Source organism: Carcharhinus amblyrhynchos, chromosome 18, assembly GCF_965287045.1.
Source record: "Carcharhinus amblyrhynchos chromosome 18, sCarAmb.v2.hapA, whole genome shotgun sequence".
Lineage (NCBI taxonomy): Eukaryota > Metazoa > Chordata > Chondrichthyes > Carcharhiniformes > Carcharhinidae > Carcharhinus > Carcharhinus amblyrhynchos.
This window is the reverse complement of record NC_137341.1, coordinates 22,252,163-22,269,938: the sequence shown is the minus strand read 5'-3', so window position 1 is coordinate 22,269,938 and position 17,776 is coordinate 22,252,163. Positions and strand designations below refer to the sequence as shown.

The window sequence follows — 17,776 nt, the reverse complement described above, 5'->3', positions numbered from 1 at the left end:
CTCACCTTAAGCCCATGGCCCCTCGTACTGTGCGTCTGTAACATAGGAAATAGCTTACCTCTGTTTACTCTATCTATACCCTTCATAATCTTATATACCTCTATTAGATCCCCCCTCAGTCACCATCTTTCAAGGGAAAACAGCCCCAATTTGCTCAATTTTTCCTCATAACCTAGTCCTTCCATACCAGGCAACATCCTGGTAAACCTCCTCTGCACTCTCTCCAGAGTCTCCACGTCCTTCCAGTAGTAAGGCGACCAGAACTGCACGCAGTACTCTAAATGTGGCCTAACCAATGTTCTATACAACTGCAACATTAGACTCCAGCTCTTATATTCTATACCCCTTTCTATAAAGGCTAACATACCATAGGCTTTCTTCACAACCTTCTCCACTTGTACTGCCACTTTCAAAGACTTGTGCACTTGCACCCCCAGGTCTCACTGCTTTTCTATACTCTTTATAGGCTTACCCTTTATCATATAACCTCCCCCCCTTACATTATTCCGGCCAAAATGCATCACCTCACATTTATCCGGATTAAACTCCATTTGCCATATATCTGCCCGATATATCAGCCTATCAATATCCCATTGTATTGCCAGACACTGCTCCTCACTGCCCACTAATCCAGCCATCTTAGTGTCATCTGCAAATTTGCTGAACACACCACTTACTCCCTCTTCCAAGTCATTTATATATACAAGGAGAAGAGGTCCCAGTACTGAGCCCTGCAGCACACCACTTGTGACAGACCTCCAGCTAGAAAAGGACCCCTCCACTACTACACCCTGTCTCCTCTTAGCAAGCCAGTTCTCAACCCATCTAGATACCTGGCCTTGTATCCCATGAGCTTTAATCTTTTCCACCAACCTACTATGAGGGATTGTGTCAAATGCCTTACTGAAATCCATATAGACACCATCAACGGCTCGTCCTTCGTCGACCGTTTTTGTCACTTCCTCAAAAAATTCTACCAGATTCGTAAGACTTCCCCTTTACAAAGCTATGCTGCGCATCCTTAATCAGATTGCAACGCTCTAAGTGCTCATACATCCTATCCCTAAGAATGCTCTCCAGCAACTTGCCTACCACTGACGTCTAACTCACCAGCCTATAGTTACCCGGGTTATCCCTCCTACCCTTTTTAAACAATGGTACCACGTTTGCTATCCTCCAGTCCTCTGGGACCTCACCTGTGTCCAAAGAAGAGACAAAGATTTGTGTCAGACGCCCAGCAATTTCATCTCTCGCCTCCCTAAGCAGCCTAGGATAAATGCCATCGGGCCCCAAAGATTTATCAGTTTTAATGCTACCTAAAAGCCCTAACACTTCTTCCCTCGTAATCGATAGTTTCTCCAATTGGTCTAACGCTCCCTTGAAGACCGTACCAGACATCAAGCCCCTCTCCTTCGTGAATACCGACGCAAAGTATTCATTCAGGATCTCCCCCATTCCCTCGGACTCTAAGCACAAGTCCCCTCCTCTGTCAATACTAGTCATTATATTTTTCATACATGTGACTATCTACGCATAACAATGTGAATCCTATTTATTTTGTGGTGTATCACAAGTAACAACATTCACCACATCTTTGTGCTTTGGGCCTTTTTCTATGAGAGCTGGCTGAAACTGACCATGGCTGGAGGGGAGAATTTATTTGCTTCAATCTGCAGTCAAAGCTGATGGTATGCTAATCTGTTACTCCGGTATCTGATGATCAATTTAGCCTGATTGCTTGTATCTTCTGTGTAATATGCCTCAATTCATTGATAGACAAAATGAATGCAGAGAAGTCATGTTAAAGTAATGCCATATTCAGACCAATACTGATGTCATGTGACAATAATGTACAACAGTCCCGTAAGTATAGACTCTACCCCGAGTGACTACTCTAGACATTGCTGCAAATGTTTCATTATCGAATTTTATTTCATTGTTTGAGATAGAACAACTCAACAGTTGGAAGCACTCGTGCATGAATACTCTGCCAATACAAACTGACACATAAAAGTCATGCAAATCAATTAATTCAGTAATTATTGCAATACATTTTTTATTTTTTGGCAAGCTTCGAAACACTAATTTATTTTACGACCAACTGTAAGAACACTCAGTGTGATCCTGTGAAAAAGGAGATGCACAGACGTCACAATGAAAGAAACTTCTTGAGTATATTACATTCCATAAGATGTAACTGAACAGAAAACATTTACATCCATAATATGGAAGACACTTTTTAAAAAACGTTCGGTTTGCTTTAAACGTAATTCATCCACAGTTTAACCTTGTCTCATGCTCTTTTCCTTTTCCATTAATTTTCACGCCAAAGCTGTCCTTGGCACCAAGTCCCATACCTTAAGGTTGCTTGAATTTCTTCAGTATTTACACCCAGAGCAACACATAACCAATCTGGAAATCAGCTAAGAAGCCTTAAAGGCTATGGAACTTTGAACATCGAGTTAGCTATGTTAATATGTTTATTTTTTTATTTTTAAATCAACATCTGAATGTATCTGAGCCCATAAACCTACCCCATCCCCCCGTGGTGGAGGGAATTGATGGAAGAACTAGGTTCAAAACAGGTCAATGAAGATTGCATTGCGTAATCTTGAACTCATGTACCCTGGATAATGACTCCAAAGGACTGGTTTACTAGTTCAGTAACACAAACCATTGCACCATTTTATCCCAAAATTGGGATGAAAAATCCAAAAAAAAGTAATAATTTCAAAGATTAAGAAAAATTCTTAACATTTGGGTTCATTCTGTTGGTTCTCAGCATAGTTGGGAGTTAATGGAAGGAGGACGTACTTAATTACATGGTTGGGATAGACCATTGAAAAGTATTCATAGGGCAAAAACAGTTCAAATAACAATTAAGTATTTTAAACTGAAATGGGTGTGACACCTATGGATACCTATTTTCTCCTAGGTATAGGAAAAGCAGAATTACCAGCAAAGACAATTGTGCAGCAAGCTGAATGAAAATAGACAGGAAGTACAAATGATATACAATACTTTTCACTTGTTACTGGTGGACCTCCCAATTAGGCAGTGATTAATTTCCATGTTTGATCCACATATTTCCAGCCTCAATTCTGCTTTGCTGCTGTTTTACTGGGTAGCAACCATCTAAATGTGATGGCTGAAATCTGACAAACATAACTATGATGTTAACAGTGCATATTATAGATAAAATTTTAATTAAATTTTTGCCTGACAAATATAGTTGTAAATGCAATATCAAAAATTTGTTTTCTAAAATGTAAATTTATTTTTCCCACTTACACTGACTTATGGGCACAGTAATAAGTCTCACAACACCAGGTTAAAATCCAACCGGTTTATTTGGTAGCACGAGCTTTTGGAGTGTCGCTCCTTCATCAGGTGAGCGTCCTGGTGTTGTGAGACTTCTTACTGTGCCCATCCCAGTCCAACGCTGGCATCTCCACATCATGACTGTCTTCTGGGATAGAGTCAGCATTATTTGGGTGTTAGGCAGCTAGGTATCTTTGTGGCAAAAAGCACACACTCATTACAAGTGCACCAGTTGCCATATTTGTACAGGCATCAAGGGCTCAGGCCTGAAATAGGCATTAGCCTTTTGCATATGCAGATAAGGAGTTTGACATCTGTTGGAAGATTGGGCAGTCCTGACTTTTAAAGTTTATTTATTAGAATCACAAGGTTTCCATTGTAATGAAGTTGCTGTGAAAATTCCCTAGTTGCCACACTCTGGTGCCTGTTTGGGCATACTGGGAGAATTTAGTATGGCCAATGCACCTAAGCAGCACGTCTCAGACTGTGAGAGGAAACAGGAGCACTCAGAGGAAACTCACGCAGACATGGGGAGAATGTGCAAAATCTGCACAGTGACCCAAACCAGGAATTGAACACAGGCCCCTGGCACTGTGAGACAGAAATGCCACCATGCTGATTGCAAGTGGCTCGAAGCCACTTTCCACATTCTGTTCCCCGAAGTGTATTCACTGCTTTCATGTAAACTGGGTGTCTCCCAAGCAAGTCCAGAGATTGTTCTCTACACCCACTTTGCGCTGGCCTGAATTTCTAGGTAATATTGGTTACGAGATCCTTCCAGAAGTCTTCCTACTCCACCTTCAGCATTCATCTAGACACACAGGCTCTGTAGATAGGTACCCCTATCAATGCAGTACTCTCTCAATGCTCCATTGAGCTGTGGCCACATTAGATATTAACGTTTTCCACTGATTTGAGCTGTTACCAGCCCCGATTCCCTAGCCTGCCTTCCCCTATTCTGCCCATCTTGATTTGGGATTAGCATCCACGCTCCAATATCCATTTGTTTATTTTGCATGTCTCCTCGATTCTGGCTACTATCCTATTATGATTTACAATCACAGACAGCATCAGGTACAAAATGTCAGGTAGCGCCGTATTCAAGCCACATGTTGAACTTGGGATCTGGAGGAGGGAAGATCAATATTTGAAAACATTGTTTTCTGTGTTTTGGATTAAAATACAACTGGATTTTGAAAGAATGAGCCTTCACGTATTCCTTAAACCTGAATAACAAATTCAGGATTCACATAGGAAAATCCTGCAAATTCATTCTGATCCAGGTTCATGATGAAGAGTTTGTCAGTGGGGGTGAGCTCCACAGGCTGTCGGGTGAATTCACGGTCAAAGTTGCCGGTGTCTCTGTGATTTTTCTGTTAAGGGAATTAAAAGAAAACATTTTCAGTAAATACGCGTTTGCAACAAGTGTTTGGCCACATGAATTACTGCTACCGCAACGTCAGCTGACAGTATAACTATCTACCATTTATCCTTTGCTGCGGAACCTCCCCTCGTAATGGGAGCCAGGTAGGCTGGGGTTCAAATTATCACCACCCTATAGACCAGGAGCAAGGCTCACTCTGCAAGGTGGCACAAACCGAGGTGGACAACATCAAATTGCACTGAGTGACTGTCCCTGTTAAAAAGGTGGTTTTATTCTCCTCCGGATCTCTTACCATAATTTTGGTAGCACCTTTACATACAAAATAAAAGCAAAAATAGGCCATTTCCTATTGAACCATCTCCACCATTATACAAGATCTCAGCTGATGTGCATGTGTTTTGAATTCCACATTCCTATCCAATCCCCTAGTGCCCGATAATCTTTGATTCCCCTATTTAACAAGAATCCATCTACCTCTGCCTTGAAAATATTCAATGTTCTTGTTCCACTGTCTTCTGAGGCAGCATTCCAAAGTTGCACAACCCATTGACAGGAACAATTTCTCCTGATCTCTGTCTAAGGGGCCTCAATTTTAAAATCATGTCCCCCGAGTTCAGTTCTCACCCACAAAGGAAACACACTTTGCATGTCCATCTTGTCAAGACCACGCAGGATCTTACACACTTCAATCAAGTCACCCCTTGCTCTTCTAAATTTTTAGTGGAAGCAAGCCTGTCTGTTCAAGCTATCCTTATAAGACAAATACTCATTCCAGGTATTGAATAAACCATCTCTTGACTGCCTCCAACATACTTACAACCTTCCTTAAATAAGGAGACTAAAACTTCGTGCAGTATTTGAGATGCAGTCTCAACATAAATATCCTTACTTTTATGTTCAATATCTCATGTAATTAAGAATTACATTTCATTATCATTCTTGATCACATGCTGCATCTGGATGCAAACTTTTTGTGACTCATGCACAAGAACATCTAGATCCCTCTGCACTTTGGAATTCTGTGGTCATTCTCCACATAAGTGACGTAAATAATCATTTATCCAGATTGACCATCGACTGGGACAAACCTTTATAAAAGTTCAGAGTTGTGAACTGTGCAATACCTGCAATACAGATGGCAATATATCTGTCCCATATTACGTCAAACGGATGGTTTACCTCTTATCAGATGGAAGATTCCCGCATTCCTCATGAACCTGAATGAAAACATAACTGATCCTTATTTGTTGCCAGTTCCACCCTTGATTGACTTCAATTCCTGGGAGCAGTAGAGCTGAAAATTGGGCTTGCTAAATATTTCAGCATCAAGCTGATCATCATCATTGGCAGTAACTGAATGTAACATTTCACACTTCAATTGATGAGTGTTTGTGTCAGTGCTTGTGGGACTAGGGCAATGGGTCGGTCTGGGAGCTAGCAGATACAGGTAATTGGTTTATCTGCCAGCCAACACTGACACAATGTGGTTGGCTGGAAACTGGTTCTGAGGTATTGTGATTGGTTGGGAATTGATACAGAGTACTGTGACTTTCTGGGGGTAGATACTGAGGGAAATATCTGAGTCTGGAAATGACAGCAGGATACAGGGTCTATCTGGAAGCAGAAACTGGATAATAGGTTAGTTTGGGTGCTGGTACTGAAGTATATGAATGGCAAGGAACAGGCACTGAGTGACGTTATCAGAAGGGAGCAGACACTGAGGCAATATGACTGTCTGAAAGCTTGTGCTCAGATAATGGGACTGTCTTGGGGCAGATGCTTGAGTAATGGGACTGTCCAATGTGACTGATTTGCAGTAGAGACTAGTGGGCAATGTGTACCTGGAATGTCTTTGAAAAGTTTATGAAGATTTAATTTTGTCATGGAGAGAAGTTTTAATGGGTTGTCATGGAAATATGTCTAGAAATTTTACTGGTTCTATTACCAAGAATCGCACAGTATCACTGACTCATGAACCAGATTATCCTCCAGCCCATCATACAAACATAGGAAATAGGAGCAGGAATAGGACATTTGGGCCCTGGATCCTGCTGTGCCATTCAACCAGGTCACAGATGATCTTCCAACTTGATGCCATTTTCTTACACTGTCTCCATATTTCTTTATATCTTTAACCTCAACCACCTTATATCTAGAATCAGTTCACCTCTATCCATGACCAACATTTGCTTTATCCGACAGGATGAATGCAGTGGCATCAGGAAACACATTCTCAGAAAAGGAATTTTCAATGTAAATGATTTCATATGGAAGGACTAATTTGATTTCAGGTTTCAAAATCTTGTCCTATTCCTGCCCACAAAAACTTTAAATTATTCACTTACCTGTGCTGCTGTATTTCCTGCCCTAAATGTAGCTCTTGGTGTGACCCATTCTGTGGCTCAGCTTGAAGAGTTGGTGGAATGGGGTCATACAACAGGCACTGGACCTTGTTTATAGAGGCACAAGCTATCTCAAAATCAATGGATCCTGACAGATTATAGCCCTCTAATAAACACAGAGCAATGAAACTTCCAATAAACAGCACCCCCCCCGCCCCCCCATCATCGCCAAAAAGACAGAAATACAGAAAAGTGAGGTGAGAGAATCCCAAAAACCACATAACTAATAGCTGTGACAAATAATTACCAAAGACTCCATAAAAATAGACAAAAATTCCCAATAATAACAGGCAAGAGAACCCCAATGAGCACAGAGCAGATATCTCACACATGAAGATTAGGCACAGAGATCAAACGATCAGTTGGTTAAGGTGGTGGAACTGCACAGCATATTATCAGCATCCACTCTTTTTTTGTGAGAATCTTGATGAATCCCATGCTCTTCCAGGGCTACCATTTCACCCTTGATAGGTCATTCAAAAACAAAGACCAGCTCTCCTCTCATAAACACAGATCCTAATAGAGAACACAGAAACCCCATACATACACAAGCTGGAGTGACACACGAACAAAAGTCTGCCACAGACTTATGAAAAACAAAGACAGGCCTACGATTCAAGCAGACTTGAGCCCCAAATTAATGCAGATAAAAAATATACACCAGAAATACGCCAGTGAAAGAAATGAAACCAGAGCCTCCAATAAAGAAAAATCAGTGCAATCAAAAAATGACCCAGCAGATAAATCCAGCTACATATCCATGCTCTCAATAGCTAAAGACCAAAGAATCTAAGAAATAGACAAATCAGGAACCACCCAATAAACACAGATCAATACCCCTAATACACAACTAACATCGCAACATACATAGACCAGAGACATCAAGATATACAGAGCAGAGATCCCAGGAAATAGAGATCAGAAACCCAACATGTAAAGTTGAGGGTCTATAATATGGACCTCAACATATTTAGATTATACTCCTAAACAAATAGACCAGAAGCCCCAAGATATATAGACAATTGACCCAAAAGTATAGAGTAGAAACATCGACACATACAGATCAGAAACCCATAATATACAGATGACGTCCTTTAATATTTACAGACCAGTGACCCCAGGATACAGAGTGGATAGTGGGGAACCTGTGGATGTGGTATATCTGGACTTCCAGAAAGCATTTAACAAGGTGCCGAGACTGATCTAGAAGGTGAAATTGCAGGGGATTGGGGATAAAATACTAGACTGGATTGAGGATTGGGTCTTTCTCTGGCTGGCAAAATGTAGCTAGTGGGGTGCCGCAGGGATATGTCCTTGGACCGCATCTGTTTACAATCTATATAAACACCAGCAAGTAGGGACAGAGTGTAACACAGCAAAATTTGTGAATGATACTAAAATAGATGGGAAAGCAGGCAATGAAGAGGATAGAAAAGATATTAGAGATGGATATAGATACACTAGAAAAATGGGCCAAAATTTGGCAGATGGAGTTAACATGGAGAAGTGTGAAGTTATTCATTTTGGCAGAAAAAATAGACAGGCAAATTATTACCTAAAGATTCAAAGCAGATTCAAAACAGATTCAAAACACACCCAGGCAGAGGGATCTGGGTGTCTATGTTTATACATTGCAGAAAGTTGGAATGCAAGTGCAGCATGGATAAAAAAGGCAAATGGGATGTAGGCATTTATTGCAAGGGAACTAGAGTATAAAAATAGAGAAGTGTTGTTTCACTTGTATAGGGTGTTGGTGAGACTACACCTGGAATATTGCGTCCGGTTTTATGTCCTTATTTAAGAAGGAATGTGGCGCCAATGGAGGTGGTTTAAAGGAAGTTCACCAGATTGATTCAGGGAATGAAAATGTTGACATACGAGGAGGGATTAAACAGTTTGAGCTTATACTCGCTGGAGTTCATAAGGATGAGAGGGGATCTGATTGAGATATATAAAATTTAAAAAAGGATTGATGAAGTAAATGTAGACCAAATGTTTCATCTTATGGGGCAATCTTGAACAAGAGGTCACAGGCATAGGTTGAGTGGTGGTAGATTTAAAACTGAGATGAGGAGAAACTACTTCTCGCAGAGGGTGGTGAATTTGTGGAACTTGCTGTCCCACAGCGCGATGGAGTCTGAATCGTTGAATGGTTTCAAGGAGATAGATATATTTCTAATCAAAAAAAGGACATGAGGAACTGGTAGGGAGTTAGATTTGAAACCAGGGAGAGGTCAACCATGATCTGATTGAATGGCAGAGCAGGCTCAAAGGGCTGAATTTGCCTACGTCTATTCCAAATTCCTATGTTCCTATAAGTTGTGGGATCTATAGAGACACCAAGATATGAAGACCAAAGACAACAACACCAGAGATCTGTACAGAGACTAGACATCAAGAAATACAGTCCAGAGCCCCCACCTAGCTATACAAATCAGACAGCAAGCGATACTTACCCGAGATCCCAACACTGGAAAGACTACCAGAGACCCCAAGATATACTCACCGGAAACCCTGGATATAAGGGCCAAAGATCCCAAGATATATCGACCCCAAGATGATGTCAACATATTCAGACCATAAACCCAAGATATACGGAGGAGTCCTCAAAATTTACAGATCAGAAACATTTACATATACAGATCAGAGACTCCAGGAAAACATAGATGAGAGATACTACATATATAGATTAGACACCCAAGGTATACTGAATAAAAGCCTCAAGATATCCAAATCAGACAGCCTAAGAAATGCCACCAGACCTCAAGAAATACAGACACATCAACACACAGAAATACAAAAATCTCAACCATATACAGACTAAAATCCCCAAGATACACAAACCCAAAGTTATACACTCCAGAAACAGCAAGATGTACAGACTGAAGACTTAAGAGATTTAGACAAAACATTCCAAGTAGTAATAACAAATGATCACAAAATATACAGAAGAGATTCTAAATTATACAGAGCGGAGACTTGAACATGTACAGATCTCAGACCTTAACAAAAACAACTAAGGGATCCATTAAAATATAGACCACAAACCTCAACATATACAGATCTGACACGTCAACATATACAGAACAAAAACCAAAAAGATACGGAAACATCAAGGCAGAGACCCCAAAGATATCTAGAGCAGAGAACTGAATATGTACAGGCTACAAAAACCCAATGTTTACTGATGAAATTTCCCAAGACATACACACCAGAAATCTCAACATATATGTACAACAGATCTGAACATAGACAGACCAGTCAACACAAGATTTACGGACCAAAGAATCCAATATACACAGTACAGAAAACTCATGAACAGATGAGAGACACTAAGATATACATACCTGAGATCTGAGCATGTAAAAATCAAAGATCCCAAGAGATACAGACCAGATAGCCTGAGAAATACATGTGACCCAAGACATAAACATTTGAAACATCCATACATACAGATTAGGCATCCCTAAGATAAGTGGACCAGAGAACTTAACATACAGTCACATATTTCAAAATATACTAAACAAAGATCCCAGGATATAAAGACCAGAGGTTTTAACATACACAGACCAGAGATCTCAATATATATAGACTAGGTACCCCAAGAAATACACTCTCGAAATATCTATAAACCAGACAGCAAGAGATATTTACCCGAGATCTCAACATATACAGCACAAAGACCCAAAGATATGCACACCAGATATCCAGACCCAAAAATGCAGACCAGAAACATCAACATATATAAACCAGAACAGACCCCCTCACCACCCAAATTAATATAGACCAAAGAATTCAACATATACAGACCATAAACCACAAGATGACTATGACATATATAGACCAAACATTCAAGATAGGTAGACTAAAGGCTTCAAGGTATGCAGACTAGATAAGCTGAGAAAGACCACCAGACCTTAAGATACACAGATGAGAGACCTTAACAATGATACATCAGTGACCCCAAACTCCAGAACATACACACTGGATAGTGCAAGAAATACAAGCCTGCAATATCAGCACGTATAGACCAGATACCTGACAGAAACAAACCAGTGATGTACAAACCCCTAGAAATACAGAACAAGGCTCTCAATATATATAGCCACATGATTAACAGACCAAAGATCTGAACATATGTAGACCTGAGACCCCAATATAAACTGACCAGGGATCTCTACATTTATAGATCTCAAGACCCAACATACACAGACCAAAAGGTATCAACATGTACAAACCAGAGGCCCCAAGATACAAAAAACAGAGACTTCAACATATACAGTTCAGAGTCACCAACATATATGTACCAGTGACCTCAACATATATAAACCAGAAATCCCACAATGTACAAACCTCAGATTTCATCATAAATATTAGTGACCTCTCAACATATACAGACCTCAGTTTTGAAGAATTACAGGTTAGAGACCACTATATATATATATATATATATATATATATATATAAAAATTCCAAGACATCCAGACCAGAAATTTCAACGTATACAAACCAGTGACTACAAGAAACATGGAAAAAGATGCTATGAAATAGAGACCAGACACATTGAGACATGCTGACTGGAGTACTCAAGAATTACAGACTAGTGATTCGAATATATATGGATTTCATCTGAACATATACATATCAGAGACTACAAGAAAGACAGACCAGAGGCATCAACATATATAGATCAGATCCACTTCCCAAAATGCAGACCGGAGCAGGTGTTCCTTTGTAGTATCCACTGTGAAAAGGGACATGTATTCATGGTATGCTGGATTAAAAGAGACATTGATGCTTCCTAAGGAAAGATGATTATTTACTGCATGGTGCACTTCATTCTTCTCATTCTTAAAGGAGACTTTGACGAAGATGTGGGATAAAAGGGAGCATATAGAAATTAAGGATTTTTAATTAGGTAGAGTGATATTCATGAAATTAATGCTGGGTTCCACAGGCATTTGTTTCTTGGTAGGGAGATAATCATGCATTGCACACTGAGCAAGAAATTCATTTGTTCTGTGTATTCTGGATAGCAAGATGTATTCCTGTAAGGATATAATACATCAAGGATATAATATATCATGAAAAATTATTTATACTGTTGACATTGGCTAACAGTATAATTTAATGGGGAGACTGTCAAATCAATGAAGATCAGGTAACATTGTACCCATAACGCCATTTGCACTGAGTAACAATACAAACCAAATAATAAATAAGGAATACTGCATACACTTGAGAAACAGGAAATGACCCATAATATACAGAAGTGAGGGGGGAGGGTGTTATTGGTTAGCTCAGTTGGTAAACAGCGGATAGAAGTTTGTGATGCAGAGTGACTCCTACAGTGCTGGTTCAATTCCCATATCAGCTGAAATTATTCACAAAGGCACACCTTCTCAATCTTGCCCCTCACCTGAGATGCAGTAATCCTCCGGTTAAATGACCACCAGTCAGTTCTCCCCTTTGAGGTGAGAACAGCCTATGATCATCTGGGACTATGGCGATTTTATTTACACAAAGTTACATTTTATGTGCAATATTTGTATTGTAACAAGAAACGGTTAGTAAGGAACATAAAATAACAGAAAATAATAACATATAGAGTAATTATGCAAACTGAAAGTGAAAGGATTAATACTACATACAGGAAATTGATGATGTACTGAATAACAATACAAACTGAATAACAGAAAATAATATTGTACATAAGCAACAGGAAATGATTGGAAGTACCATACACAGCAATACTGCAAATGGCATCAGAAAATAATATTGTACAAATCAGTAACAAGAAATGGTTGATAATGTACATAGTTTTTGAGCAACAATTCAGTATAACAGAAAATACTGTACATGAGTACAGAAAAATATGATAACACCCATACAAATAATGCAAACTGAGTAACAGGAAGTAATTGATACCATATATACTGAGTAGGGGACTGTGTTATATCAAGTTAAAGATGTATTGTTACATTTGTGTTAGATTTGTTAAAGTTGTAATAGTGAAATCAACTAAGGGTGTGGTAAATTAAGGATGTTTACATCAATGAAAAGTAGGTTATGTTAGTTATGTTTTATATTTGAGTGATATCAGTGAGGGTTGGTGCTTTATAATAAGGGTGTAGTCTCGTGAGAGGTCGCTATATCTATCTGTACAAAGGCTTTTATGCTAATAAAGGAGTATTTCATATATTCACTAGTTTGGAACATTATGAAAGGCTTTGAAAGGGTAAATAGTGACAGGTTGTGTTGAATTCATGACAAAGGCATAGATAATGGTTATCATTAGGAGAATCAAAGCGGAAGTTTGAAGAAACCTTTTCACAGAGAATGCTATTAGATCACGGATTGATTTACCACAAGTGACCATTGAAAGGGAATTTGATATGTATTTGAAAAGGAAGGATATAAAAGGATAATGGAAAGAACAGGGAAATGAAATTCAAGTAAATAGCCCTAGTTGATGAACTTGTATTGTTACAGATGGAATCATTGAATGGATTCTTTCAGTGCGGTAAATTATGTGATGCTATGTAATACTTTGCATTATATATATTAAATTTCATCTATTTTAATACCATGTGTATAGATGAATGACTGCCTGCAAATTACCATGATCCAGAAAGGACCCCACAAGTTAAAACACCTCCACTCTGCCTAAATTAGTTCATTGGAACCTAAACTGCATTTGACATTGTTCTTTTGTGACGTCAGTTAGTTATGTCCATTAAGTAGTTATGTCCATTGAGTAGATCCACCATCTGAAGCAGCTATGCATCTTCTGCACCTGGATCTGGCATCATTGTCTCTTCAATGTCCTACTGTGCTATGGTATGAATATAAAAGTCCATTGAACCATTCACTGCTCTATTCCGACTCTGGCATCTAGCCCTTCCTTCAGAAAGCCATCTGCAGGTCGTTGTGCGAGTACATCTTGAATGGTCTTTTAACTCAGCATTCTACTCCTGGGTGAACTTTCACAATCACAGTATTCCTGAGAGCACGACTTGATTGAAGCGGAGAAGGAAACTTTTTGTTCTTGTTAAGTCTCCACCTATTTTTCACATTCTTTTCTCAGATCTATCTTGAAAGTAAGCTCTATCCTCACCTATCACACTGCTGAGCTCTACATCTCTTCATCTATCTCTACCACTCTTCCTCTCTCTATGCCTCTTTACTATTCTTCCTTTCCTATGCCTTCTCCATGTCTTCCCCTACCTATCTCCACTCTACTCTTTCTGTAATATTGTCTGTCTACCTTCTCTATTGCCACTATGCCATTTACTTGCCTGGTTTTCAATGTTCACTGACAGCATGACATAACCCCATTTATTTCATACTGGGCAGACGGACAGGACCAAAAACATTATTAAAGCACCGGCACACATCCCAATAAGGATGATTCTTCAGCCACTCCTTTAGTAGAAGGTTGACATGTACTGGAACCAGAAACCAATGGTACAATGCAGGGTAAGGGATGCCATTTGTGTCATGTATTCATGATCACCAGAGGTATTCCAAGCAAGAACTCAATAGATCAACACATTGAGTTATGCAAGATGAATAGGGTGCATTTTACTCACTGCTATCAGCTGTTTTGCTTAGTCCATATGAATTGTTTTTTGTAAAATTGGAAAGTGACTCAGGCCCTGAAAACCTACTCCTAACCACCATTTCTTCTTCAGAATAATGACTACTTAATATCACATTGAAGTTCTTGTTTATTCAGCAGATTACTTTGTAACTGTGCAGAGAGCTGCTATCCGTTTAGTAGGCTAAGGGTTACAACATTATGTGGAATTGCTCGAGTTTGGTACTTGAATGCCTTCGTCTTCTCTCAGGATTATTATTTCCTCTGTTGGTTGATGCATTTTGTAATTTATACTGGAGGTTGAGGGGCGGAGGATTAAAATTTAGTAACTGTTTAAAGAGACTGAAAGCAGTTTGTCAGTGGGCTGACCTGCTTGGGGCTGATAAGAACTTCTGATAAGCACTCAGCGTCAATGTTACACAGATTTAATTAACTTACTTCCTGCAGAAGCCCTGAAGTATGGAAAATATCCACTCAAAAAAATGGAAGCAGCTGTTAAATTGGTGACTAAAGTGATGCTGAGCTTTTTTTTCTTTTGGGTGCGATTTTCTTTATTGTATATCAATACTGGAAAAATATTTGGCACATCAACTGCAGGCGTTGTTAGCGACATACTACAAACAACAGTCATGCATCACTTTATTCCTTTTAAAAATTTCTTGCAAAGTTTCATTATCAGTTTAAACATGCCGGCGCCCGCCTGAAAATTTCACCAACAGCCAGGCCAGTCCAAGCAGGGTAGGAGGGGGAAGACTGGCTTTCAGAATATTGTTCAGTCCAAAGAGGGAGTAGGTTACTGTTTCACACCAACATGGAAAAGAAGACAGCCACGATCACTTCTAAAACTGAGCAGATTTTACAAACACTATTTTCAATTCAAACAAACACGTCAGCCGCTGGGATTACACATGGTGAATAAAACATGTAGAAAGGAATTTGTTTGACACATTTTAGAACAGCTGAGATTGACATCCTAAACCTGTTGACGAATATTTTCTTGGTTCGAATTTTGCACACGGCCACAGACAGATTTATTTCACTAGAAACACCAACGGGAGGAAACTTTCACCAACACACTTGCGATGTCATGGCGAGTCTCACTCTGCAGTAACGGGGAGGGGGGCGGGGGGTGGGTTGCCTGCGTGTTTTGCAGTACTAGAGCAAAAGGAAAGCCACTGGGTTAAGGCAGTTACTATAGAACAACTTTTGGCAATCAGGCAGCAAATAATTTTGCAAAGCATCTTCATACATACTGAATATAAAGGGAAGCACCTGCGATATGAACTGTTCAGCAGCACCTGTCTAGCCACTGTGTGCACTCTGTATCTCGTTGTGTGATGAGGTGATGGATGAAATACCGCATTCCCAACACGCTTTGAGAGATTTTGCAAAGCAAACATGACGGCACAGTTAACAGCCTCTGAACATGCTGCACAACCCAGAACAAGGGCCCTATTTTGAAGAGGATATCTGCCCCCGCCCCCCGCCTCTCCTTTCCCCCCCAATCCTCCCCAGGCACTCTTTAACATGTAACTTCAGGCTTTAGAAACTCCGTGTTAATAAAGGAGAACCCCTCGAACTCTGCCTGGTCAATATTCATGATGACCTCTTGGTCAGGTGGAGTTAACACTGGCGGATGGCGGGTGAAAAATCGGTCGAAGTTCTCGGCGTTGCGCCCGCACTGTGGGAGGAGAAAGAAAAAGGATGATGGGATGGAGTGTCGCGGATTTCAAAATGGATTAGTTCCGTAAAACAAACTAACCTTAAGAGGTGATTAATGCAATGGACACAGATGTGATCGATTATTGACATCGCACCGTCTCAGAATAGCACCAGTTACGCTTCTGTTCCCTATCCGCTCCATCATTTGCTGAGCTGACCTATTATTATTTGTTTTGTTTGTTTCTAAGCTTCAGGGAGTGGCTATTCAGTCCATCCAGGCTGTTACCCAAGAACAAGAGTTGTTCAACTCTATTTACCAAACTCCATTCACCGAAATGTCTGATTAGTTCTGGGTGGGGACAGTGTTGTGGGCATTCGCTGCTTCGGTGCAGTGACCAATCTTGAAGTTAAGGGATGGGCAGTGGATATCCACATTATAACTTTACAGTCGATGTATGAAACTTACCACTCAGCACTTTTGATGAAAGATCATGGACCTAAAACATGAACAGATGTTGCCTGACCTGAAGATTTCCAACATTTTCTGTTTTTATTTCAGTAGTTGAAGACTTCTGGTATGAAGTAGACAAGCGGTAAGCAGAATAAGGGGGAGGTTAAAGAGGGGATTAAGTCCCCAGGGAATGAACTTGGACCGAGCCTTCACCAGGATTATGTTGCTCTTCCGGGACAGCCAATGGAATGGATTCTGGAAGTGATATCCATGCAAATCATTGACTCCTCTGGGAAGGAGTTGAAGAGCAAGATCAGTTGACGATTCAGACTGGATGAGGCTGTGGGACTGAGAAGACATGTTGAAAAATGGAAACACGAAAATGGAATAATGGAAGAGAACAACTTGAGTAAATGGGAGAGCAGAGGTAAAGGTATCAGATGACCAAGTCTGCAGTGTTCAGTGTTCAATCGGATAGGAAACAAAACACAATCTATACAAACGTTAGAACAAAAAAAACTTGTATCCCTCATTCCATTATATGACACGTACTTCTCATATGCGTACATTCTTCATACAAATGTTTCACATTTTACACTTCTTTGATCTCTAAAGAGTTCAGAAACAAGGAAGCTATGATAAACACATGGAAAACAGAGGTTCAGCTTCTGGTTCATCCAACTTATCTCAATCCTGCTCTCCATAACCCAACAGCACATTCTTGCTCCCTTTGAACCCAACAACTCTAAACCCTCCCTCCTCTTTCTTCCTTCTAATTTAACCACATCTCTGAATGAATATCATTGCAGCTCCTTCACTTTTCTCTAACTGAGCCATTCCCACATCTTGTTTCCATCTCCCTCCCTCCTTCTCTCTAACCCATCATGTCCACCTCCCACTTACTCTTTTCAAGCCCTGTCACACCCATTTCCTGCCTGATTCTCTTTAATCCACTC

General features: G+C 40.0%; 1 protein-coding gene across 2 annotated transcripts in view; it reads right to left on the bottom strand.

Moving 5' to 3' along the window:
• Positions 1–1,977: 1,977 nt before the first annotated feature.
• LOC145354908 (protein kinase C beta type) overlaps positions 1,978–17,776 on the bottom strand; it is a 275,938-nt gene continuing 260,139 nt past the window's right edge. Inside the window, exon 17 of one of the 2 annotated variants that reach the window (XM_080206533.1) lies at positions 1,978–4,694. In XM_080206533.1, the coding sequence (XP_080062659.1) occupies positions 4,542–4,694 (153 nt within the window). In that variant the 3' untranslated portion in view covers positions 1,978–4,541. Of the gene's footprint in view, positions 4,695–16,212; positions 16,389–17,776 lie in introns of those variants that run through there. The other variant, XM_080206532.1, reaches the window with a different exon arrangement.